Genomic DNA, 27,878 nt, shown 5'->3' on the forward strand with positions numbered 1-27,878 from the left:
AAATTGTCCCAACAATTGCCAGTGTGGTTGTAAACAGAAGTCATATACGTATTTAGGTGGCAGAAAGGCAATAATTTACTTATACAAAATTAATGGCCAACATCTCGCTATTATTGAAAGATGTTTACAGTTTCAATACATTCTCAGATATTGCCATGAATTGATAGAAATGCAGGATCAGGGTGCAGATGAACTTCTGGGTGAAACTTTACTTACCGATCCGGTTTCCTGGTTGGCGGCATGAATCCAGCATTCGAAGCATACGGAAAGGCGACAGCCTCAGTGGAGTGTCTCTCTCTCCCATTCTCATCCCCTCTCCCGTTTTAGCATCTCCAACCTTGGAGTCTCCCACCCTGGGAGCAAGTCCAAAACACCCTTGAGGATTGTCTGACATATTCGTTCTTGAGGAACACTCACAGCACTAGCATTTGAAAATACCCTAAAATGTTCAGAAATGTAGTTCACAAAGTAGGAAAACTAAATCCAGGCCTTTTTAAAAACTGAGGTCATTTCAGCTGTGTTAGTCCATAGATACAGGTGGGAGTCTTGTCTTAGAAGCTGTAGATGATTAAAGGTCCAAGCAAAAATCCAATACACTGTATCACCACAGGAGCTCCAAGCAGATGCGAGCAGGTCTAAGACTGTGAGGACAGTGCAAGCACAGTAATCACAGCAACAACTCCCTCAGCTGCAACTCCACTTTAACACTCTCTCTCTTTCGGGGTTTTTTTCTGTAGAGTCGCCCTCCCTTCACCTCTTTTCCTTTCTCTCTTCTTTTTCTCTGCAGTCACACTCCTCCTGCTGACTAAGGAAGGTCAAACAGCGTGCAGGTAGGTAAAATGCTGCAGATATTACCCAATGCATGCAAACTCATAGAATAACAGGTGTTCTGTCTTCATTCGTATTTTCGTGACACAAGCAAGCAAACACGTGCAGAGATTCACAACACAGTCCAATCGTACGCCTCCAAGGGAAAAAACAGTTTCATCCGTCACATGCTCAACTATCTGACCTCATCGACTACCAGATCTTCTCTCCCCCTAAATCCCTTGTTACTTTTCTTTGCATGTGAAGTCCAGATTCCTCTTTTCTTTGATTTCTTTTCTCTCGTTTCAGATGTTTCTCCTGATGTCTTCTGCGATCCCACTCTTATCCTGTACACTCTATTCAGGCTGTTATGCTGCTTTCTCCCTTCCACTCCCCTTTCTCAATCACTCCTTCCTTGCCTGTGGCACTCCTATCAGTGCTTCAGTCCTCTCGCTGCCTCCCTTCACCTTGCCAATACTCCCTCCCTCTCTTATGATAGCAATCGCTTTTCCTCTGCCTCCTCTTGTTACCATCTCTCCCTCGCTCGCACTGAGATCGGAGATGGTATTGGAGATCAGTGCTGTTTTTCAAGGCATGAACTGATGACAAAATTTTCTGCATGATCAGCCCCTTTCTCAATCTCGTCCCTATTCCCCTCCTCTCTCTCATGTTCACTTGCTCCCTACTCTCCGGCTCCTTGTTCGTATCACTCTCCAAGGGTAAAATTAAGCCCAGGGGCTTTTTGATAGATTTCTCTGGCATCCTAGTTGCTTTTCCACTTTTTCTCTCTGTCCTTCCTCATGGGCGTGACACAGCTCAATATTCTGACACAGAGTATCACAGATCATCTCCTTAACATGTCTGACCTCACATACAAAAAACGTTCTCACCTAAAAAGATAGATCCCTTACATGATTTTGACTTAGCTTAAGGACGACAGAATTCTAGGGCTGCACAATTTTAGGAAAACATGTGATTACAATACTAATGCTGAATATTGAGATAATATCCAATCTTGACAACTAAATATACATCAAGGGATGTCAAGCGCAGAGAAAGTAATTTTGCCATTTATAATTTTGTCAGCCACAACCATGCACAGCCAGTGAGCTTTGTGGCTCCATTTTGTGCAACCATTTTTAAAGACCTAGGCCTATTTGTATTTGTGCAGCTTACAAAACTGTATTTATAAGCTGGGCACAATATTTTGTTCATCTGACGAAGCTATGCTTATCTAACAATATTTTCATATATTTTTAATGATCACAGTAAAAGATATGCTGAGTTTTGTGTTGCAGGTTCCTCTCATTGTGCTCAGACAGCTTCACATGTGGAGGTTGAAACTCAATAATCTTGAGATGTTCAAAACAAAAAAAAATTAAGTTGAAGCAGGAAATAGCTTTTTCTGCTGATTTTGTCCCCCCCCAAATTAACTGGAAAGGCGTTGAAAATGTGACAAGCTCAATTATCAACCACTTATCCAAAATAGAGGCTAAACATGTTACTGTTAGTGTTGGCCTTCAGAAAACTGATCAACATGACTATCAGCAGGAGCAAATACTGAGAAATACCGGGGTTGGACAATAAAACTGAAACACCTGGTTTTAGACCACGATAATTATTAGTATGGTGTAGGGTCTCCTTTTGCGGCCAATACAGCGTCAATTTGTCTTGGGAATGACATATACAAGTCCTGCACAGTGGTCAGAGGGATTTTAAGCCATTCTTCTTGCAGGATAGTGGCCAGGTCACTACGTGATACTGGTGGAGGAAAACGTTTCCTGACTCGCTCCTCCAAAACACCCCAAAGTGGCTCAATAATATTTAGATCTGGTGACTGTGCAGACCATGGGAGATGTTCAACTTCACTTTCATGTTCATCAAACCAATCTTTCACCAGTCTTGCTGTGTGTATTGGTGCAATGTCATCCTGATACACGGCACCGCCTTCAGGATACAATGTTTGAACCATTGGATGCACATGGTCCTCAAGAATGGTTCGGTAGTCCTTGGCAGTGACGCGCCCATCTAGCACAAGTATTGGGCCAAGGGAATGCCATGATATGGCAGCCCAAACCATCACTGATCCAACCCATGCTTCACTCTGGGCATACAACAGTCTGGGTGGTACGGCTCTTTGGGGCTTCTCCACACTGTAACTCTCCCGGATGTGGGGAAAACAGTAAAGGTGGACTCATCAGAGAACAATACATGTTTCACATTGTCCACAGCCCAAGATTTGCGCTCCTTGCACCATTGAAACTGACGTTTGGCATTGGCATGAGTGACCAAAGGTTTGGCTATAGCAGCCCGGCCGTGTATATTGACCCTGTGGAGCTTCCGACGGACAGTTCTGGTGGAAACAGGAGAGTTGAGGTGCACATTTAATTCTGCCGTGATTTGGGCAGCCGTGGTTTTATGTTTTTTGGATACAATCCGGGTTAGCACCCGAACATCCCTTTCAGACAGCTTCCTCTTGCGTCCACAGTTAATCCTGTTGGATGTGGTTCGTCCTTCTTGGTGGTATGCTGACATTACCCTGGATACCGTGGCTCTTGATACATCACAAAGACTTGCTGTCTTGGTCACAGATGCGCCAGCAAGACGTGCACCAACAATTTGTCCTCTTTTGAACTCTGGTATGTCACTAATAATGTTGTGTGCATTTCAATATTTTGAGCAAAACTGTGCTCTTACCCTGCTAATTGAACCTTCACACTCTGCTCTTACTGGTGCAATGTGCAATCAATGACTGGCTACCAGGCTGGTCCAATTTAGCCATAAAACCTCCCACACTAAAATGACAGGTGTTTCAGTTTCATTGTCCAACCCCTGTATGATACATTTTCTTTTTACAGAATAAACGACTCAGCAACAAAGAAAACTATAAAACGTTCGACAGCAAGTAGTCCTTACATGTACGCATGGATCAGTTAGGATTTAAGAAGGTATGGTTTCAAAACCCAGAGTAACCAGAATTTTCCTCTGCTTTACAGGACACAGTTATCAAAGCTCTCTGCTTGGCCCACTGCTGCTGCACACTACCAGTCAGCTGGCAGAAAGAATGCTCCCTCAATATCTTATAAGATAATTTTACTAAACAAACCAACCCATACAAAAGTGTTCTTTAACTAAATCTAGAAGGTTTTTATTCAAGTTTATATAAAAAACGATGTAGAAAAATAATCTAAATAAAAGCTATTACATTTGTTAAATTGTTTTTGTAAATACCGTGAGTGTACATTTGTTGATGAAACATTATAGACCTTTTATCACTGAAGAGTTTAATAGGAAACACTTCAAAAGTGCTTTTTTGTCAAAAGAAAATTATATGTTTGATTTAGAAGGTCTTTCAGAAGGAAGTCTTTCATTTTTTAGTAACTGTCAGGTGTGTGTGGAGTGTGGGGACGCTTATATTTAAATGGGAATACCATCGAGTTGGGTGTGTGGCAGGTGTTTTTTTTATTTATTTGTTTATCTCTTCTGGGAGTGGATAGCAAAATGATAGCTTTACACCAAAGGGAAGGATCTCACTAAATATTGCAGGTGTGTAATTGAGTCTTTGAAGGTAGACTTTAAAGGTAGATGTGATGTGGCCCATTGGTGCAGAGAGCTCTTATAATAATAATAATAATAATAATAAGTGTTAATGGCTAAATGCCCATGGGTTCCTGGTGGCAAGATCTTCTTTTTCATATTGTCATGCATATTTATCTCTAGGTTTTCTTTGGATGATGGCTCCTCGATACAACAGAAGATAACACCTTAAGGAAGTATTCAGACAAAGCAAGACATCTTGAATGGATACTGCATCTAAATGTCAACAAGATAAAGTCATAAAAGGCCATCTTTCCTCATAATAATTAACACTTTAAGGGACTGATTCACAAACTGCTAGGAGATAAAGCTTCATATCTTCCTTCACATCGGTTTTCAGGCCGTCTTGTAAACATTAACTAAGAAAACCTGCTCATGAATAGGCTCACACACCCTACTTGTCAATAGTGGTGAACCTAATATCCATCCAGTCACAGCTGTAATCGGTTTGTTTATTGTAATTATGTGGTCTAATTCAAAGTATTACCTAAAATAACAAAAGAATAATTTTTTTTAAATATCTGGGTGTGAAGAGAAAACTAAAAAAGTATTGTTGGAGTTCACATGTTGGAGTTCACTTTATCTAAGAGAAACCTACATGTAATGTTTTCATTAGAGTCCTGGTCACTTACAGTGCACTGCAAAGAACAGTATATGATGGTTTCTAAAGATGAATCTTTTAGCTTCAGGCTGGAGAAAACATCAAGGACAAAAAGCTTGCCACTCAGCCCTTCACCCACCACTGTTTCCACATTTCTTTATTTCACAGACACAACATTAGACTTGAAAGAGTCTCCCCTTGAGTTGCAGCCATTTCAGACAGCTGCTTGCTCTCATGAAGGTTTATTTCACTGTCATTTCTTACTGCCGCCTTGTTGTAAACATTCTCATAGTCACATTTTCACATAAACAGTGTTGTTGCATTTTCATTCTATAAATACTATATAATACAGCCCGTCTGTAGACTAATCCGACAATAAAAATCAAAGTGCATTTCATAATCCCTGAGGAATATGCATGAAAGAGAAACATACACACAAGCATTCGAGGGGGCGGGAGATTTTCTAGACTCCAGTAATTACCTCTAAACCTCTTATCTGCATCTAAGGAATCTTATTATTCAATTACTGGGACTAGAGTGCCTCCTGTAAGCTTCTAGCCCTGTTTAGGCTGATCCCTAATATTCAAAACCCCCCAAAGAACACACTTTGCACATTCAGCTTTGGAAATTACCAGCATTTATTAGCAACATCTTGCTTAAGCCTCAAGCGAGCTTCAAGCACAAACCTCAAAAAAAGGAGTCCACCTCATTGTTCTTATCAAATCCAATCCAAGAATGTGTAAATGGATAGCAGGGAGCCCAGACTATGAGGGAGAGGTCTCCATCTATTAATGCAGTTTTAATGTGTTACATTTATTCCATTTCACTGATGAATTATCTTAAGGAGTGCAAATTGCAGGGGAAAAAAACTTCTTTTATCTTTGCATTTAATATTCCAATGTAGTATTTTAAGTTCACAGAGAGAAGAGAGGACAAGGGGAAGTGAAGAAGGAGAGGAGGCAACTGTGTGACATTATCGAAAATAGCAACTTGCGACGGGTTTGCAGACGAGTCGGCAGCTTTCAGCAGAGTTGATCTGTCTGTGAAACCGACAGGAAGGCCGACTAATCCTCAACAGTGTAACTACAGATTTTCATACAAACACAAAGGCAGAGATGAGGCTGAGAACTGCATCGTTAATAATTCCTCACTTTATGTGTGGGTGTTGCCTATTTAGCACTAGATTAATGCAAACTTGCAAGTTGGGCACACACCTCTAAAGAACACAGTATTATCACGAGTTCCTCGTTATTTACAGGCACACCTCTCTTCATACAGTCATGGAAAAATGTTTGAATAGTTTGAGCCTTCTCATCTTCACATCACTGCATCATTAGAGGCCATTATCTATGCACTGCCCCTTGTAGTTTCTGCCCCAGCAGTCTAAGCAAGTTGAGGTCAGAACATCCACCAGGCTTGTTAAACCCATCTAGGACTACAAAACAAAGAGTTATTACCTAAGTCAGCTTCATACTTTGTGGTGTTTTTTTTTTTTTCTTCTGTGTATTTAAAAAAAAAAAAAAAGGTAGTAATCTACGTTTATCCTGGTATTTCTTCAAAACACTGCATACCCTTACTCCCTTTTTAATTTTAAAAGAACAATATTGTCAGTCTAGGACAATATTAACTTGGACGGACGGATGGATGGAATTTAAAAGCAAACTGGTGAGAATTTCAATAATTTATCATGTAGACAATAGGACAAGGAATACGGTATGTATCTATTCTTTATTTCCTCTTTCGCATATTTATTAAAACCCTTGAGTCAAATTTTGAATTTTTCCAAGCTGTGCAAGAACCGTGTTAACAATAAACAAGCTAAGTGACGCCTGTGGAGTGTGAGATGTAACTTCTGAATTTTGGCAGAAATTTCTTCTGGGCTTTACACAGCCTGACTTCAGAGTGAACTTGCTCAAACAACCACTTTTGGGAAGATTAACAGCTGTCCTTAGTGTTCTCCACTTGTGAATGATTGTTTTGCCTGTAGAATGACAGACTAAGAAAAGGGTGTATAAACATCCCTATTCAGATGGGAAGCAGCAGCTCTGTATATGATCACTGTTGATGTCTTTTGTCCTTTGCATTATGTTAACACACCTAGTGCTTCAGACCTGAAAACTGCCCAAAACTTCAGCTTTAATAGAGATAATCAGATTTGCACACGATCACTAAATCATGCGCATTTGATTAGCACCACCTAGCTAAAACCAATCTTCGTAATTCCTATGAAAGCAGTGAGGGTAATGAGGCTAGTCATACAATTCTAAGACATAAGACATAAGGACAAGATATTATTTTGAATGGAATGTATACCATAGAAATGAAAGAGATTGTGCTCTCCTTTCACCTTGACTCATACAGATAAATAGAGAAAGCTGGTAAAATTATGATGGAGAAAGTGAAAGACAGAGAAAGGGGGGGTTATCTCCTTAGTGCAGCAGGAAAGAGAGATTGCATCATGTCCCTCAATTAAAGGATCCAACGTGCTCTGACTGTCGAATGGCACACAGTGAGTCAGCAAGACCAACCAGTGGGCAATACACACCCACAGAGAGTACCCCATAACATTTCAAACTACACCTTATCAAAATTTAAATAATAGAGTAGCATCTATTCTAGGTTCTGAGTCACGCTATGGGCCATTTGGGGATCTTCTGAGCTCAGAAACAGATGTGGAGTTCAAAGTCACTCAACCAAACCAATAATCTCTGGGTACTGGTTTATTCTTGCATTTCTGCATGATGGTTACACTAACCATTAGTTTGTCCACCAGAGCACACAGACCTAAATCATCCCTCATAAAAGATACCTTGATCAGCTAGTGTACACTGACCTGCAAAGTTATTCATACCTCTTGAACTTTTGTCACTTTACAATCATAAATTTCAATCTCTTTTATTCAAATTTAATGTGATAGTACAACACAAAGTAGTGCATAGTTGTGAAGCAGAACGTAAATTATACATTGTTTTTAAAATCTTACAAAATAAAACCTGAAATGTGTGGCCTGCATTTGCATTCAGTCCCTCTGGGTGCATTTCACCCCTCGCTATAGCTGCAAGACTTTTGGATTATGTTTCTAAAAACTTGTAATTCTCCACATACTAAACGTTTTGTTCATTCTTCTTTGCAAAATAGCTCAAGCTCAGTTAGATTGGATGGATTGCGTCTGTGAATGTCAATTTTTCGGGTCTTGCTCAAGATTCTTAACTACATTAGGTCTGCAGGTCGACTGAGACTCTGAAATTCTTTCGACCTGTATTAAGCTTCATCCACCTACAGTGTTAGTTAGTTAGTTAGTATTTGGCATTCAGGTTAAAACTTTATATTTTGGTCTACAAGTTTGCTGTGTTTACACATGGTTTGTGGCAAACTAAAGGGGAGTTATTTTTGTTTCACAAAGAGCAGATTTAAAGAATGCAAAACTAACAGTTGTCCTGCGAGCAGATTCTCCCACCTGAGCTGTGTATCTCTGCAGCTCTTCCAGAATTGCTCTTGGCTGCTTCTCTGATTGAAGCTCTCCTTGCCCAGCCAGTCAGTTAAGGTGGACACATGTTACTTGGTAGACTTGAACTTGTTCCGGATTAAACTGTGCTCTGAGATGTTCAAAGGTTTGGATATTTTTTTAAACCCAACCCTAATTTTAACATCTTTGTTAGCCTGTCACATACCATGACTGTATAGACAAATCCCAATAAACATAGCATAACAATTGTGGAAAAGTTCAATTTCTACAAATGTAAGACACTATAAAATAGTATACATACTACAAAAAGTTTCTTCAGCACAAACATTAAGCACATTTGGTACACTGATTCAAGCACAGTCATATCGGCAATAGTAATGGCATTCGTCTATCATCCATTCCTCTCTAACTGCATCTACTGCGTTGCATTTCTACACACAGAACCTTCGAAGGTTTATCAAAACATGCTTTATTTCCAACTGGCTCTCAATAAACTCTCACGGTGCAGACTCTGCTTTAAATTTTGGGATTTATATGCAATATGCTTAGGGGATGCAAAGCACAAAGCCAACATGAACTTTAAGTTAGCTGAAATCCTGCAGATCAACGGAGGGGGAACTCATCTCCAGGATTACCTTTAGTCCTTCTATTTCTAGTCATAATTTACTTTTATTACTGTACCCTGCCCTACTACTCCTGACATTAGCCATCCAGCCAAGCTGAGAAATGAGATTACTGAGATCCATAAAAGCCAAATGCAACGATACATTATGCAGACAGAAGGAATGCAGACGGTATGTAAGTTGTTTGAGTATAACCATGTGCATTATGGGTGTGTTTGTGCACGTTGCATTACGGTTATTATTTTTCCACATTCTAGATAATATTTGCAGGATAGTCAAGCTCTATCACAAGCACATTGATCAATTCCGTTGAGGATAAGCCACAACAATAAAAGCATTAACAGGTAATGGAAATAGGAATGTTGATTTCATTTGTTCTGTTGGGATTCCTTGGTCTCAGTATTTAGACATGAACAAACTGTCAAATCTTAGGCAATTCTCCATAAATATAAACACACAAAACTATACAGAAAGGGAGTGAAATGGGCAAGGAATATTTAAACACAGACAGTGCTGAAAACTGTGGCATGAGTTGTCTACAAGGAAGAGGAGGATGTTTAAGTCACTTGTTTTTACTATTTTTAGATCCAAATACTAAGTAAGCTTAATATAATAAATATTGAACTAAATGTAAACGTTTTACATTAGGTTTTTACTGTGATAAAAAGAAATGTTATATAACAAAGAACTTTAACAAAAGTGGTAAATAATACAAGGTAACACTGAGACCAAGCATACCTCTTTTAAAAAGAAAATTGCCACAAATATTCGTCATGTAAATAAGTTGCGATTGAAAATAAAAGGACCGCGTTTTTGTCTAAAGTAAACATTATCTGATTTATCTGCAGGTTTCTAATCTAACTGTTTCAGATAACACTTTCAATGGGTCACGTAACACACTGCTGACTTAAAGAGCGGGTCTGTTACTTCGCTTTGCAATCATTCCTGTAGTAAAACATTGATTAAGGATGTGTGTTCAGTTTCACAAGAAATAGCAAATAACTGATCAGTTGACTGGTTTTAAATACAGATTTACCCTACAACAGCAGGCATGCCCATTATAAATTACTATTCCTTCTGTCCATATGAATACTTTTGTATTAACTGTAAAAATAAATGATATATGTGATTAATGTCTAACCCCTGGCATTGGTTAAGGCGGAGTGTAATATCTTAGGAAAGGCCAACACTCATTCTGAAACCCTAACCCCATTGAGAACCCGGAAAAGTTGGGAAATCAAACAAATCGCAGCAAATAACTGTTATAATCAAAGCTAAACTTGGCCCAACCAAAGGTGACAATATGCAATCTTAGCAGCACAAAAAGAAGCCAACTTAATTTTACCGAAAAACGTTAGAATATTTACTGATATAACAGAGACTCCGACATATTATCCTCCCCAGCATATACTGTATATACTGATGTGATTCAGGTAATCTTCAGCAAAATGATGCAAAGATATAAAATGAGCTGTCGTACATCCTCATGAAATGATTGTTTTACCTTAAAATCCAAACTAATCAAGCTCTATCAAAAAAAAAGAATTACATCCGTGTTAAATTATGAGTTACCTGTGATCTCCTTTGTTCAATTTCACTAGATACACCCAGGCCTGATTAATGCCAAACCCGTAGGATCAGGAAACCAGTTACAGTCATGTACTGCTTTGCTCCTTCAGGTCCTGGACGACTTGTCGTGATTGATGGAACCACCAATTCTGATCTCTAGAAAATTCTGAAGGACAATGCCTGGCCCTCATTCAGAGACCTTAAACTCAAGCACACTTGGGTTTTGCAATAGGATGACAATCCAAAGTACACTAGCAATTTCCCTTCTGAATGGCTAAAACAAAAAACGAAACAAATGTAATGGAGTGGCCTTGTCAAAGTTTGGAGTGGCTTAATTAAAACAGTTCTGCCTAGAAGTATGGGCCAAAATTCCTTCATAGTGAGGTAAAGTATGCTTGCCAGCTATCGCAAATGATTGATGGCAACCAGTTATTAGATTTAGGGGGTATTTGCTTTTTCATATAAGTCAAGCTTTGTTTGAATTGCTTAAATTTAAATTTTTACGTGGAAACAACTTTTTTGTATTCATTTAGATATTAATTTTTTGATTATTTAAAACATTTAAATACGACAAAAACAGAAGAAACCGGGGGGCAAGTATTTTTCTTGGCTTTTGTACAAATAACTCAACGAGTGTGTGTGTGTGTGTGTGTGTGTGTGCGTGTGTGTGTGTACCCAAAGATCCAGTCCTGTGCAGGTTCAGTAAGGCTCTTTCCCTCTCCGACCCTCCGCCAGGCTCTCTGCGCAAGGCGGTGCGGCCCAGATGACCGGCATATTGACGCAGGAAGGAGGGAGCACTATGAGAGGCAGGAGGGTGCACTGAGCACACCACGGGCACTGAGATGCATGACAGACACGGGCAGAAATGGAAAAAGAACAAAAAAGGAAAGAGAATGGAGAAGAGGAGAAAAAGAAGGAACGTTTTCAAAAAGCAGGACAGGTAGAGCGAACCAGAATACAGAAAACGTGAGCAGTTTGATTGAAAAAATGGCAGAGATGACAGGAATTGGTAATAGAAAAAGAGAGAGGAAAAACAGATGGCACAAAGTAACACTGAGACCAAACAAGGAGTCAAACCAAATACAGAACACATAGGAACAATACAATATGGAACAGCAGTAGGTAAAAGTCAGAGGACACGGGCAGTTGTGGTGAGGTGAGAAGACGGAAAAGCAGTGACACATTTGAATGTGAAATGAAAAAGTGTAAGGCATGCAAACTGGAAAACATGTTGAGTCACAAGTGATGTGAACAGATGACAAGAACAAGACATGCAGACATAAAAGCAACACAAACACCGTTGAAAGCAGGCAAGAAAGGTTGAGCATGACAGCCGCAAAAGATATTTAAATGACCCTAAACCTAAGCTCTTAGATTACGAAGGGATGTTTCATCATTTAAGCATCAGACTCATAAGCATTAACACATATGTTTTTGGAGAATATGAAAGCCCAAACTCTTATCTTTTACATTATCACTTCAAATAGACTTAAAATGCCAGTGTGATTATAAAGGAAATTTATATTTCTTTAAAACTTTTTATTGTACCCTCCATGATAATAATTTTTTATCAATTTTCCAAAGATGTAGAGTTGAAAGCGTGGGAATTTGAGCATATGTAGGCAGGGAGGTGTCACAGCGCAGCAAAAGGCCATAAGAAGATGGTGGTGGTAGAGTAGTTGTTAAAATTTAATGGTCCTTCTTTTTCCATCCTCTACATTACTTCCTCCAGCCTCTTTGCACCTGCCGGCTGTGCTCTCTGGAAATGAGCTGACATAGCTCGAGCTATTAAAGACTGAAGTGAGGCATGTAAAAATGTAAAGATAGATGTAAGAGCAGAGTAATGGCAGTGACTAAAACAATGATTAGGTAGAGGGATGGATGCTGCAGCCTTGAAGCTGGAAATCAACATTTCTGCTTCTTGTATTACAATAAAAAAAAAAAAAAAAAACAGCACAATGCAATGCAGCTACTATACAGCTGAAAAATGCCAGTTTTCTGGTTTCATTTTTGTCAAAGCAAAACAAGCTGCCTGCCATTCTAAGTTTTTCAAACGTTAAGCCCCCCTCATCCCAGGTTCAGACGTAATTTTCTGATTGGTGCCTAGAGAATTGTAATCCTTAAAGATGCCCAGCAGATGGCGTTTCAAACAAACTGCTTTCCTCATGAGCAGAGACGCTCTGTGTGAAAACACAGAATATGGAGGTCACAAAAACTTTGAGACTTTGTGCTATTCTGTCTTTTTGCCTTGATGGCCGAGTGAGGTAAACAATGACGTTAACTGTGATGAAGCTGATGAAGGTGCGGGCGGTGATGAATAGGAAGGTTGCAGTGAATTAACAAGGTGTTGTAAAATTATTTGCAAGTTTGTAAGCCCCACCTTTATGACTTCATTAGATACAAGATACAGTTTTACATCCACACTTTGGAGCCAAAAGCACATATGAGCTACAAAATACATTATTCCTGTGAGAACAAAGTGAAAAACAAAAGTACAATATCTCTTGGCCGCAATGATTAAGAATACCTTCTCCTGTAAGATTATGATGCTTAAAGAACCACAATTTTAAATTAAAACAAGCATCAAGGCATTACTTTAATCAACTCAAGAAACCCATATATACATCTAAGTTCAGTTGCATTTATTCTATAAGAATTATTAGAGGTGTCATGAGTAATTTTGCACACCATCCAAATAAATAAGTAAATAATAAACTATTATGTTCAGTTGCTTTTATTCTATAACAAATATTAAACTATTAGGTCCCCACTGCATAAGTGTAATCAACTGAGAGGTTGGAATTTTCAAAGATTTTCATTGTGAGATTATGATACTGTAATACAGGATTATTTTAGTTTAAAGCCTTTTGCACATCTTTACCAGGGATGCTGAAAAATGTAGAGGATGCTGTAAACAAAACCAGGCAAAAATTATAAACATGCATAGTCTTGAAGCAAATTGCATGACATCATACAATCCGTTTTTAAAGTTTTATTGTCCTCTTTTTAATTTTAAATATAGCGTTTTCTGCAGGACAATGTACCATGCAAAGGTCTGATCACTTATCCACATTACTATGATATAGTAGTTAAATTTTTTAAGGTTTTTTTTTTTTTTTCCATTCCTAAAAAGGCATGAGTAACATTTTTCATTTTGGCCCAGTGCTACAACTGATGAATCCTGAGAAGTGAATGTACTTCAAAGCAGTGCAATCCGCTCCATATTGGGAAACAGTTTTACACGAGCTGATTTATGACACAATAACCCAATGAAGTTGGGATGTGTTGCAAGCATCAAATTTAAAATGAGTAAGTATTTGTAAAACAACAATAAAGTTTACCAGTTTGAATATTAAATATCTTGTATTTGTAGTTTATTCAATTGCATATAGGTTGAAAAGGATTTCCAAATCATTGTATGCCGTTTCATGTTCTGTTTTACACAACGTCCTTATTGGAATTGGGGTTGTATTTTTGAACTAGATTAATGATGCTGATTGCAATAAATATATGAAGATGTAAATATCTATCAAGTCTAGAAAGTTGCAACTATTTTCACATCAAGTCCTGTCTTCAGCCACCAACATAGCAGGTGCAGAAGAGTTCAAAGAATTAGCCATTTTGTTTACTGTATTTATTATTTTATTATTTAACTCCAGGGAGACCTCCACGTCCTAACTCAATGAGGAACTTGTCAGAACTTTATTAACAAATCTGAAAGGAGATATCACGTTTAAATGGGTATTTTTAAATTAAGTTATGTGGATATTTTTATTGCATGGCTGCAGATTGTAGAAGACGTTTGAATGTTTTATTCCTTTAACTGATTTGTTACTTTTGAGCTAGATGTAACTGAGCTTTTTACCTAATTAGAACTTACAAATAGGTTTGTGAATTTGCCTTTTACAGTACACATTCTTCGATTCTTAGTCAAAAAAGGCACAAAGTTATGTGACATTTGGTTCTTTGCGTATCTACCACTCTTTTAAGATCTACCAACATACTTAATGTTGGGGGAATGGAGAGTACCAAAGCCAATTCTTTACTTTTCTTGAAGAAATCTGATGTGAATTTTTTAAAAGGGACTGTGCACTGCTTGCACAATTTGTTGTAATGTAATAGAACCTTACCTCCACAATAAAAGGTTTTTCTGTAACTTTTCAAATCACAGAGAGCCAAAGAATTTTAGTCTATTAGTAATTATTAGTCTTATTAATAATCCTCTCTATTTTTATGCTCCTCAGTTGGCGAAAGGCTTTTTCATTAAGTTGATTTTTTCTCGGGTCCTTCCTTAAGGTCTTCTGCTTATAAGCAGTGATTTAAATCTGCCTTTGAAGAAGCTTGGAGGAGGTCATGGTGATATTACAGAGATCAGCATTTAATAACTTGCATTTTATTTTACTTTCATTATGCAAGTAATGAAATAAATTATTTTTGTTCATTTCAGTTATTTCTGTTACTAGAAAGCAACATAGTAAATATCTTGGCTGTTTCTGAAAAGTTAGGAGCTCTTCTAAACCTAAAAGATTTGCAAAAACTAGCTTTAACTAATGATGGCTGCAAACAAGCTAAATTTCCCAAATAGAGGTTTTGTCCAAGATCTGTCATGTCAGGCGTTCATGTATCCAAGAGGACATGACTCACCGTTGTCCCTGGCTGTGGATGGCTCATCCAGAGCAATCTGCTCAGCTAGTTCAGACAAGGAGTCATCAACAGGCCGAGCACTGCGTAGAGACATGGACAGCCTCCGCTTGATTATCTTCATCCTGTCCATCTTCTCAGCTCCACCACTGGCCCACTGGCCTAAGGAGGTGGAAAAACAGCACCAACATCATGATTATCCTATAAAAACATAATAATTAGCATTTCACTTATTACAACCTTTAGCAGCCAGAACGTTGGCACCTTGTTAATTTTTACTGCACGGCAAAACTGCTGCAGTGGGGCCCCATGCACATTTTCTAAAGCTCTTTGGGCTCCTGATGATTGTGTTTGCTCACGTAGCGTGAGTTCCCATTGCTATGTATCCCAAGTGCAAACACTGCAGAATAAAAGACAAAGACAGAGAGACAGACAAACCCAGAGAGGGAGAGAGAACGAGAGGGAAAGAAAACAACAAACAAAAAAAAAATCATGTAAATGGCTGACTGTGCAGCTCGTCAGAGATTTTAGACAACAGCAGTCTTCCCAGATGAGTTGTGATTGACACACATAGGCACCCACTACCAGGAATAGAGCCATAGCATACAAACAACTGTCTGATATGCATAAAACTAAAATATATGCAATATAACTGGTTGGTTTTTTGGGAGTAAAGCCTAAGCAAAGATGCATGCACCAACATCTCAATTATAATGTGAAGTTGGTCTTTACTTATTTATAATACCTTATAATACATTGCATATACAGCTGCATGAGAGAATCAACCGATTTTTAAAATAATAAGCAGTGAGCTCCACATTTGTGTCCCAGAAGAAAAAAGATTCCTCTTGTCTGTAGACACATTTTGAATGTTTTAATGCGACGTGTTGTGACGTGATAAAATGTGAAACCTTTGAGTATAAATAATTTCCAAAGTTGCTATATGTGTCTTTGCATGCATGTGTTTTGGAGGTAAAGGCAGCCATGGCAGACCATTTCTGTCTCCCTTCCACTTCCTGTTCCCTCTAATCCAAAGAAACTCGTTCAGTGCCCACTGCTCTTCACTCCAAATCCATCCTCGGAGGCTTCAACAAAAGCCATTCATCCTTTCAAGCTCTCAGTCTGTCAGGCCTATTAGAGATGTACAGCGCTTCGAGGGAACTCAAACATCCTCATTGACGACAACTGGCTTTTCTCCACCAGAAGATGTGCACAGGGAGAGTCTTTATTTCTTACATCATTGTCTCTGCCACTTCAGAAGACTATGGTTTGGTTTTTCTCTCCAAGACACGAAGTAAGAGTAGCACAAAAGAGTGAAAGCAGAAACACCCTCCTTTATTTCACATCAACTGTTACTTGGATTATCACGGTACTAACCTCCCTCCCCCACTGTTTTGCATATTTTCCCAGACTCTATTAAGAAAGAAGCCTCATGCAAACTTGAAGCTATCATCCACAAATTATCAGAAATAATAAGTCACATTACGAGAAACAGCTGGTACCCATGCTTTTCCTATTACCTAGGTAATACACAGAAATGTTATCATTAACACACAGAGGTGCTCCTGATCCGGCATGCACACACACACACACACACACCCTAATAACTAATTTCACAGTGTTCATCTTATCTGCATTGATATAGTACGAAGAGTAATAAGAAACTCATCCGACAGTGGCTGACAACATAAAGGAGCACTACAGATTGGAATATTAATTTACCTGTGAGCAATATGGTAGCACTGTGCAAAGGTCCTTAGCCATCCCTCATTTCTTTTTGCTTCTGAGAGGGAGGATTTCTAGGCGTTTTAAACTTTTTCTGTGGACTTTAGACCCAACAGGAATGCTGCTGTGGATTTTGTTAACCCACTCAACTCTGATCTATGAATCATTCAGGCATAAAAAGGCTCATAAGCTTCTTAACTTAGTGTTGTGTTTACAGATAATAATAAAAGAAAAACATCTCAGCACAGAACACTTTTAAATTCCATACATAGGCTCATTGTAAGTAGCAGCCAGTCACAGACAGAAAATGCCTCCCGACCTTTTCCCACTTTAAAAATGTTAACAAGAAAGTCTGACACATTGAGAACAATACAGAAAAAAAAGCTAGGTGGTTTAAACTTTCCTTATTATGGAATAATCAGAAGATTTCCAAAGATTAGGTCGAAAATGATTCAGTTATGCGGTGGATTCAGGTTTAAGTTAATCTTTTTATTTTACCAACTGGTTTCTTCACACAGGAAGCAGCGTAAATGTTTTGGAATGGCCCAGCCAAAGTCCACACTGGAATTTCATAGAGAATCTCTGCAGGGAGCTAAAGATTAGGGTGACGGCAAGGAGGCCTTCCAACACAAGACTTGGAGATCATCACCAAAAATAAAATTGTCAAAATACAGGAGTAAACATGTAAAACGCTGGTCAGCAATTATAAGAAGGGATTGACTGCAGTAATGTCAATAGAGTAATTCAATTGATTAACAAGGATTATTTCCACTTGGCGTCATTTGCAGTTGTGAAATGTAAATAAAGACTGATCTTTTTTTTTCCAGGGTTAGTGTTTGTGTTTCTCATCAGATGTATGAAAAATTGTGGATTTAACTACAGACATAAAACCTTAATACTGTGTTTAATGTACGTCAGAAATCAAAACCCAACTCTGGGAATTATGCCACATTCAATTTTGACTTGAGTCAGAAAACCAGTAGGATTTAATAGTTGTTGTGATGCTAACTACTATTAGCAATATAAGATGACAACCACGCATTTTTCCCATTTTATGTTCTTAAATGCCAAAGAAACAAGTCCACAGAGTATTGTTCAGTTCCATGTGTGCCACAAACGTCAGAAGAAAGAAATGTCACACACCAATATTTTAGAGAACAACCTCTAGCTTTGATTAAAGCATAGATTTGCTGTGGAATTGCTTTATCTTTCATATTTCTTTAATGTTTCTTCAATGTCACAACATTCATTTCCATCCAGAGCTGCATGAATGTTTCACCAAGATCTTGTAAAAATAATGAAAGTCAGACATCAGTCTGTACATATTGTTTTTCCAGCACATTCAAAAGATTCTCAATGGGGTTCTGGGCTCTGTGGAGGCCATCCCATGCGTGAAAATTATCCTCAAATCACTCTTGCACAATTTGAGCCTGTTAAATCTTGGCACAGTCATCTTGGAGCCCGCCTGCACAATCAGGAAAGATGAAAATCAGTGATGGAATAACTTGGTCACTCAGTATATCTGGGCTGTCAGCTGACCTCTTTTTTTGGCCATATAGATTTGTTGAACCTAGACCAGACCAACTGCAGCAAGGCACCAACAGGCTTATACTGTAAGCACTACATGATGGGTGTATCATTTCATGCACCCCTCTTCTTACTGTGATGTGCCCATCACTTTGGAACAGGGTATATCTGAATTCATCACACCCTATGACCTTCTTCCATTGCTCCAGAAACTAATCTTTATGCTCCCTAGCAAACTGAAGGCTTTTTCCCTGATAAGCCTCACTGATCAGTTTAAGGAATGTTTAAGAAATTGGCTAATCAATGCATCAGTTGGGAATAAATAACTTTGTCAGCTGAAACATAATCATCCATGCAGTAATTATCCAGTAGGTACCTTTTAGCTGTTTGCTTTATTAAATCCAGGTTGTGACTTTTTATCTGGAGATGCTCGCACTCTGCTGTCTGCACTCGCAACTTGACATGTAAATAAACCACACCATCTGCCAATCACAGATTGGTACATAAATATAATACATAAATAGAGAAATGATTATTAGTAATAATAATAATTTATAGTAAAGCTCTGTCAAACATGTAGAAATTGATTAAAGTAATCAATTGTTATGTTGCTGCCATTAAAAGAAACAAGTCTCCCTAAAGTGTTTGTGTTGGTTGCCCCCCAAGACAACATTCATAGAGGAATTGGTACATAAATATAATACATAGAGAAATGATTATTATTAGTAATAATAATCATTTATAGTAAAGCTCTGTCAAACATGTAGAAATTGATTAAAGTAATCAATTGTTATGTTGCTGCCATTAAAAGAAACAAGTCTCCCTAAAGTGTTTGTGTTGGTTGCCCCCCAAGACAACATTCATAGAGGAAACACTGAAAAGAATATGCTTCTTTGATGAGACTTGTATCTGTGGTTGTTTATGGGACATGTCAGCAATAATGAAACATTAAACATGCCCACAGGATGTTTGTTCTTGTCTGGTGCAGATGGACATTGAGAGAGCAAGAAGCTTGGCAGCGATACATCAGTGCGCGGTTCAAGACATGTGGCTAAACACTGCCAACATGTGCAGACCACATTCACCAAACACTGCTCAACCCACAGACAAGAACAAAGACAAAACAGATGAAGGATGCTACTCTCAGTCTCCAACACGTTCAAAGGATTTCTGCTTTTAAGATTACTTTAAAAAGCAACTCACAGGCAGTTCACAAGTGTTAAAATATGAGCACTGAGATAAACCGAACACAGGAGATCAAAGGTCAATAGGTTAGACGGCAAAAAGGAGAAATGGAATAAAACCTCTTTGTGCAGAACCATTCATCTGCATCCGTTAACCTGTGAGCATGTGTTTCCAAACATGTGGGGTGCAAGTTAGTGGTATTTTGGTAAGTGAGGTGAATTGACCACCCCAAGGAGGATAGAGAAGTAAAGTCAAATTTATTCAAGACATGCACATGCACACCATTTGGGTTGCTAGGTTACAGGCCCAGGCCAAATCTGCAGATGTAAGGTAAAGAGAAGACGAAAAGAGACGAGAATTACTCCTCTCCTAACTCTCACCTCATTCTCACTCACACACACATTCAAACGTGTTCATGTCTGCTTTAGAAACTTCTCTTTTTTTCTAGTTCTTAGCCCTCCACAGACCCTTGCACAATGCAGTGTTGAGAACCTGATATTGAATTTCTCTGCCTCCTTTAAAAAGGAAAAAAATAAACTGACCTAGGGTATGTAGGTGCCAAATAAACAAAAACATACAGGCACTTTCTACATAAATAGTCAGGTTACAGCCATGTACGTCCACAGTCTCAACCTTCCTACCTTAAAAATCGCCCTCCTTCCTATCTTCTCTCCACAAACCTGCATTTTTATGTAATTCACTGACACACGAATCACACGCATGCTTGCACATACATGCAATGTGGCAGCGTGGAGTGGGCACACACTGTGGTGCTCCAAACACTGCTTTCTGAGCAGCAGCCGCGGGATGCATGAGTAATGCAAAAATCTGCCCAACTACAGAATCCCACACACAAACACACACATAGCCAGATAATCCAAACAATGGTTCATTCTTCTCATAAATCCAATGGCTTGTCCTCAACATCTCCTCCCCCACTTAACCTAAATAGTTGGATATGAGATGGTAGGAAGAAATTGTGGAGAAAAACAACCAAAGAAAATAATGTACTTTATATCAAAAAAAATATATATATCAAAAATCAGTATCACAATTTTAAAAAGGTTTGATTCCTTAAGCACCTTCATGCCTCATGTATGATTGCCATCACAAAACTCAGACAACTGTTCTTAAAGTACCTTGCAAAAATATCCATACCCCTTGAACGTTTTACATTTTGCCATAACCCTGTTAACTCCAACCTGCATCCCCAACAAAGAAGAACATCCCCACAGCGTGATGCTGCCATTGCCAGGTTTCATGATAAGCATGCTGTGCTCAGGATAATATGTACACTTAGCTTTCCTCCACACATACTGTTTTGCTTGCGGGCCGAAAAAAAAATAAAATATCGATTTCAATCTCAACCTGTGAGAAGTTTCTTCCACAAGTCTGCTGTGTCCACCGCATTGGTTGTGCCAGACTGCAAACTGGACTTCTTTTAGCTTTCTTTCAACAATGGCTTTCTTTTTGCCACTGTTCTATAAAAGGCCAGATTTGTGGAGTGAAAAAACAACAAAAAAGAAAAAAAAAAACAAACAACTGTTGTTTGTGTTCATCAAGCTACATGCAGTGATCAATAAATACATGTGATCCAACCCAGTTTGTAGCCACACTTTATCACGTATTGCTTCCACCACGTTTCACAGATGATGTGTGCCATCTGGATAACGAGCCGTTCTGCTTTTAGCCTTTCAAAAGAATTCTTGTGCACAAAATGTTTTTCCTTTTTTAAAACTGATCTTTCTTTTCTAAACCAATGTAGAGTAATACGGCCCCTTGTATTGTGCATCTTGAAGTAAATTCATCTGTGTAAATGTATCACATGAAGATACTGACAATGTTGTGACCGCATGGTAGTCGCCAAGCACTTTTCCAGCACTTACAAGGTGACCTTCTAAGACCAGCTGTAACAAACTGTATTGTGCTACAAAGAACCAACATATACCTTGTGATGACAACATCTAAACTAGTCTGTAAGATTTTATGCTCTAAAGCATAATTTTTTCATTAACAGTTTTTAAGATTTTTGAAAAATGAGTCAGCTTTATAATGTAATAAATAAAACATCTGTATTTAAAATATATGTTGCCTGTTGCCTAAATAACATTGATAACACAACTATCGATCTCTTTCATCACCCAGGCTGAAGTCACCGAGGTGGTTAAAAAGCTCCACGGTGGCAGGGCTTTGGGGGTGGATGAGGTCCGCCCTGAGTACCTCAAGTCTCTGGATGTTGTAGGGCTGTCATGGTTGACACGCCTCTTCAACATTGCGTGGCGGTCGGGGACAGTGCCTCTGGACTGGCAGACTGGGGTGGTGGTCCCCGTTCATAAGAAGAGTGACTGGAGAGTGTGTTCCAACTACAGGGGGATCACACTTCTCAGCCTCCCTGGTAAGGCCTACGCCAGGGTATTGGAGAGGAGATAGTCGAACCTCGGTTTCAGGAGGAGCAGTGTGGTTTTCGTGCCGGCCGTGGAACACTGGACCAGCTCTATACCCTCTACAGGGTATTCGAGGGTTCATGGGAGTTTGCCCAACCGGTCCACATGTGTTTTGTGGACCTGGAGAAAGCATTTGACTGTGTCCCTAGTGGTGCCCTGTGGGGGGTGCTCCAGGAGTATGGAATCAGGGGCCCTTTATTAGGGGCCATCCGGTCTCTGTACAAGCGGAGCAGGAGTTTGGTCCACATCGAAGGCACTAAGTCAGAACTGTTCCCGGTGCATGTTGGACTCCGGCAGGACTGCCCTTTGTCACCGGTCCTGTTCATAACTTTTATGGACAGGATTTCTAGGCACAGCCAAGGGCCGGAGGGAGTCTGGTTTGGGGACCAGTGGATTTTGTCTCTTCTTTTTGCAGATGACGTGGTCCTGCTGGCCCCTTGTAGCTGAGACCTACAGCATGCGCTGGGGCGGTTCGCAGCCGTGAAGCGGCTGAGATGAAGATCAACTCCTCCAATTCCGAGGCCATGGTTCTTAACCGGAAAAAGGTGGCTTGTCCTCTTCAGGTTGGAGGGGAGTTCCTGCCTCAAGTGGAGGAGTTCAGGTATCTTGGGGTCTTGTTCATGAGTGAGGGAAGAATGGAGCGGGAGATCGACAGACGAATTGGTGTGGCTGCCGCACTAATGGGGTCACTGTGCCGGTCCATTGTGGTGAAGCTCTCGAATTACCGGTCGGTCTACGTTCCTACCCTCACTTATGGCCATGAACTTTGGGTCATGACCGAAAGAACGAGATCCCGGATACAAGCGGCTGAAATGAGCTTCCTCCGTAGGGTTGCCTGGAACTCCCTTAGAGATAGGGTGAGGAGCTCTGCCATTGGGGAGGGGCTCGGAGTAGAGCCGCTGCTCCTCCACATCGAGAGGAGCCAGTTGAGGTGGCTCAGGCAACTATACCGGATGCCTCCTGGACGCCTTCCTCAGGAGGTGTTCCAGGCACGTCCCACCGGGAGGAGGCCCAGGGGACGGCCCAGGACACGCTGGAGGGACTATGTCTCTCGGCTGGCCAGGGAATACCTTGGGCTCCCCCCAGAGGAGCTGGAGGAGGGGTCCGCGGAGAGGGACGTCTGGGCGTCTCTGCTGAGTCTGCTGCCCCCGCGACCCGGTCCTGGATAAAGCGGAAGACGACGAACAAACGGACGAACTATGGATCTCTGTACACTAATGTGTGCTTTTTATGGCAAATTATTGTGAGAGTATTCAACTTCTTCTATTTTACACCATAGGAGTTAAAACCACAAAACTCAACATTTTCTCTACATTCAGTCCTTATGTGTTCTACCAAAACAAAATCTGTATTTCATTACAAACAATACTTTTATTCTGGCAGGTCACAATGCCATAAAATGATCCTCTATGCATCGTATTCATATTGTTTGTGATACTGTATAAACACACACTGAATCATAGTTTTTGCCTCCATTTCACATTTCATGCTCAAAAAACTAACCAGGATAAACATTGGGAACAATAATCTAAAGGAGATAATTAGTCCACATACAGTGTTTTATAAAAGTATTCTTTCTTTGTTTAAGTTCTTACTTTATAGAAGACAACTTTGCAGGAATTTCAACTATTAATAAAGTATTTTTGAAGTAGACCACATTTAACAGTGGGGATAGTGTGTTCAGTACCATAACCTTTTGTGACTGGAGCACCTTCTTCCATATGCTTGCTGCGTTTGCTACATGACTTGTGACAAGCTTTAAAGTTAAGATTTATCATGGCTTTCGTTCAACAATGGCTTTCTTCAAGCCACCTTTCCATTAAGAATAGAATTGTGAAGTGCATGGCTACTTAACAAAATCTCCCTCCAGAATGTTGGATCTCTGCAGCCTCTCCAGAGCTACCATAGGCCTCCTGGCTGCTATTCGGATTAATGTTCTGCTTGCCCTAGGTGGATGGAAATGCTTTTGTAGCTCTGTAGTTGTGCCATTCTCTTTCCCTTTTCAGATTATAGTTTGATAATGGTTCATAGTCTATCACAAATAAATTTAATAAAAAAGAATGTTGTTTGTGTGAGAAAACATGAAAAATGTTTGAGTATGAATAGATTTGCAAGTGAGAGAGATATGTTTAAAACCCGTTGACAGCAGTGTTTCTGTGCTTTACAAAGACCAATTGTAAAAACAAGTCAAAATGCTTCTATGGTGCCTATACAAAATAAGAAAATGTTGGCATGTCTGAAAATTAATATAAACAAATTAGGTGGTAGTATTAAGCATTTCACTTTATCTGATCTTTTCTGGAACTTTCTAAATAAATTGCATTAACCTATACTTCCAGCACAGCTAGGAACAGGGAGAAGGGAGTAACAGTAGACTTCCCATGACGTCACTGTTTGAATAAAAAACGCGCGTTCCAACAAACAGACCTCTACTACACAGGTCCCCAGCGGAGCTGAAGGTAGAAACGAAGTAGTATGTCTCTTGCTGGCAAGCAGACATAACTCTTCAACTTGGATCCAGAGTGACTACAATCAGCTGCAACAAAGTTAAGTAATGATTTGCTGTTCGAGTATCTGGCATTCATTCATATAAGGGGTGTAATGAGACAAGCTTGACTTGGTTTTCTTCTGAGGCCTCCAGAAGCAGCCCTAATTGAAGCGGATTTTCCCCACAGCCTGGAAAAGCAGGCCAGGACCGCATCGTTGTGAGAGCTACCCCGTTTTGCGGGGTATTAAATATTAGGCATTACCTTTCTTTCTTTCTTTCCAAAAAATGTCGTTTTTCCATTAGTACCTATTCGGTTCGGCTCAATTCAATTCAAGGTTCAGGTCGTTTTGCATTACAATTGCATACCGCCTCAATGTGGATGTGGTTGTATTAGCAAAGCGGACCCATAGTGTGAGAAGTAACATGGTGTGACTGTATGCGACACAAACAATGCAACAAATGAGGACATGGAATCAATGTTCACCTGCTGTTCAGTCTATGTTTTATTGTCAGACTCAAAATAAAAGAAGAGAGCCAGAGAAGGCTGAGGGCGGCAAGACGAAACACTCTGGGAAAGCAGAAGAGAGAGGGGGAAGCCATGGAGAGGTATCAAACCTAAGGGTACATGCTAGACGACATGTGAGGGTACGCTAATGGTACCTAATGCTAGCTTTCTCCAGTGGTCATATACACAATAATTCAATTAAATTCAAAAATACTTAATAATAATTAATAAACCCAGCATACAACGATTTATTAAAAATGCCTCTACTTTTCTTTTGTACATATTATAAAGACTTTATGACAAGTTAAATGCTAAAAGTGAAAATCTAAGAACTTTTGGTTGGGTATGATTTGCTCAACAGACCATGAAGTAGTTGTTTAAAACTAATTAAATTCCATTAAACACTGGCCTAGTATCAAAACACAGATACCAATAAGGCACAGAATTTCTTGATAAAAAGGTGCTATCACAAAAGAGTATGGTTTCTTCGGCACTGGCACATCTGAGATTAAAGCTGTGTGATGACTTCACGTGGAAGGAAAATTACCTTATTTAGGTTACCCTTTCTCATCAATGAGCAATCAATGCACAAATGTCAATGAAAAATGCTTGGGTATTACTATTTACTCCCCCTACCAGTGTATGCCAAGATAAAATAGAAAATTATGATGCAAGCACCTACGTCACAAGTGATTTATTACTGACAGTTGAAAAACAATTTTTTTTATAATTAGTAAAATAAGACAACCTACGACACACACACAGCACACACAAAAGATGCTTAAAGTCACAAACGCTCACCATTAACCATCACAGAATCTGGTAAAACAGTGGCTGAGTTGAGGCCACTCTTCTTCCCATTGCTCACTAGTCATTGCCTGCAAATAGCGTCCATTTGGTCGAACCCCTTCCAATTTGTTCGGTTCGAACCACACCGGCCGTTCTGGTCCTTGATGGGCTGGTAATCGCTTTTCAGCATTTTAAGCTTCTCACAACATTGCTTCGGTGTTTGCTGGTACCTGTCAGCAGCTGTCAATGGAGCTGCTCTAATGATGCAACTAGTGACGCCACCCCCTACCCAATCAGTCTTCTGACCAGTTTCCCACCATGCTAAAGTGGGGAAAGTAAAAAAAAATATAGAAAAAAAAATATATATATAAATATTTATATATGTATAAAAAAAAAAATACAGAAAGGAATGGGAGGCTGATTGGTAGCTAAAATCGTGGGTTGCCCCCTTGTCCCAGTGGATGACTCCAAAGCTTCCTGCAAGCATTGTAATACAGAAATCTAAGCACAACTTTATGATTTAAAAGAACAGGGTGTTCTTTGTAGTGTGTAACAGTTTTACACTTTTAACATGAGGTACAAGTGAGGTTGAGATTTGGGCTGGTTTTTATTGGGGTAGACGTGTTTTCGTTGGGTTTGGACTGGAAACTTTCAGACAGATCTCTGCAACTTCTCTGCTCGCTTTAAACCACGCCCAAGGAGGTACAAAAATTGAGTTGGAAACCAATACTAACGAAAAACTCCGAAAAATGGAGTAGAGCCGGTCCAGTAAAGCTGAGTAGATGGTAATGGGAAAGGTCAACAAAAGCATAGATAGAAAATAGAAAATATGAATAAAAGGCTGCAGGAAGAAATACATTACCTTTATTTAAAATTTAACCAGCCATTCTATGTAGTTTGATAATGTTCAATTATTAAATTCTATCAACATTAGCTAGTTTATTTTGGTAACAAATCATTTGCAAGGTAGGGCCTACTGTGACCAGCAAAGAACAGTGAGTCTGGTATGTTTAATGAATATAGAAAACATAAACAAACTAATTAACTGTAACAACATTTGTAATTGAGAAGGTTTTCTCCACTGCAGCAAGAATTTTTGTGTTTAAATTACCTTTAACTGGTTTAGCCACAGCAGCGGTGATGCTAATGTTGAACATGCTAGCAAACTAACTTCCTGACCCTGATACATTCCTTGTCAATGAACGGCGCATCTGTAGTCGTATGGATAACATGTACCATGGCCTATTGTTATAACAGATTAAAAAAATGTATTGCTATATTCAGTATTTTATGCCTCAATCACAAACCAGATATTTTTATTTCTTTTTTAAATTTAAGAGTATTAAAGAGATGAGCAAACTTAGCTAGAATGTAACTAAGTAAGAACATTTCAAGATTTAATTCAATTTGAAATAACTTTTAGTTGAGTTTATTTATATATCACCAGTTCATGACACGTGTCTCAAGGCACTTAAAGTCAATTCAATTGATCCATACAGATTTAAAGTCAGGTACATACAGGGGTTGGACAATGAAACTGAAACACCTGTCATTTTAGTGTGGTAGGTTTCATGGCTAAATTGGACCAGCCTGGTAGCGTCTTCACTGATTGTACATTGCACCAGTAAGAGCAGAGTGTGAAGGTTCAATTAGCAGGGTAAGAGCACAGTTTTGCTCAAAATATTGAAATGCACACAACATTATGGGTGACATACCAGAGTTCAAAAGAGGACAAATTGTTGGTGCACGTCTTGCTGGCGCATCTGTGACCAAGACAGCAAGTCTTTGTGATGTATCAAGAGCCACGGTATCCAGGGTAATGTCAGCATATCACCAAGAAGGACGAACCACATCCAACAGGATTAACTGTGGACGCAAGAGGAAGCTGTCTGAAAGGGATGTTCGGGTTCT

At 39.4% G+C, this 27,878-nt stretch overlaps 1 protein-coding gene across 10 annotated transcripts in view; it reads right to left on the reverse strand.

The window, feature by feature from the left end:
• Positions 1-27,878, reverse strand: part of LOC124866709 (cyclin-dependent kinase 17-like) — a 71,735-nt gene that overhangs the window by 40,585 nt on the left and 3,272 nt on the right. For 7 of the 10 annotated variants that reach the window (XR_007037890.1, XR_007037889.1, XM_047362637.1 and 4 more), the window contains exons 2-3: positions 15,308-15,466; positions 11,339-11,500 (exon numbers count right to left, since the gene is read on the reverse strand). Coding sequence is in view for 8 of the 10 variants with exons in the window: in XM_047362637.1 (XP_047218593.1) it covers positions 11,339-11,500; positions 15,308-15,437 (292 nt within the window). In the remaining 2 variants the exon portion in view is untranslated. Of the gene's footprint in view, positions 1-216; positions 1,591-11,338; positions 11,501-15,307; positions 15,467-15,568; positions 15,705-27,878 lie in introns of those variants that run through there. The other 3 variants (XM_047362629.1, XM_047362679.1, XM_047362672.1) reach the window with 3 other exon arrangements.

The sequence above is a fragment of the Girardinichthys multiradiatus genome, chromosome 1, assembly GCF_021462225.1.
Source record: "Girardinichthys multiradiatus isolate DD_20200921_A chromosome 1, DD_fGirMul_XY1, whole genome shotgun sequence".
In the NCBI taxonomy this organism is placed as follows: domain Eukaryota; kingdom Metazoa; phylum Chordata; class Actinopteri; order Cyprinodontiformes; family Goodeidae; genus Girardinichthys; species Girardinichthys multiradiatus.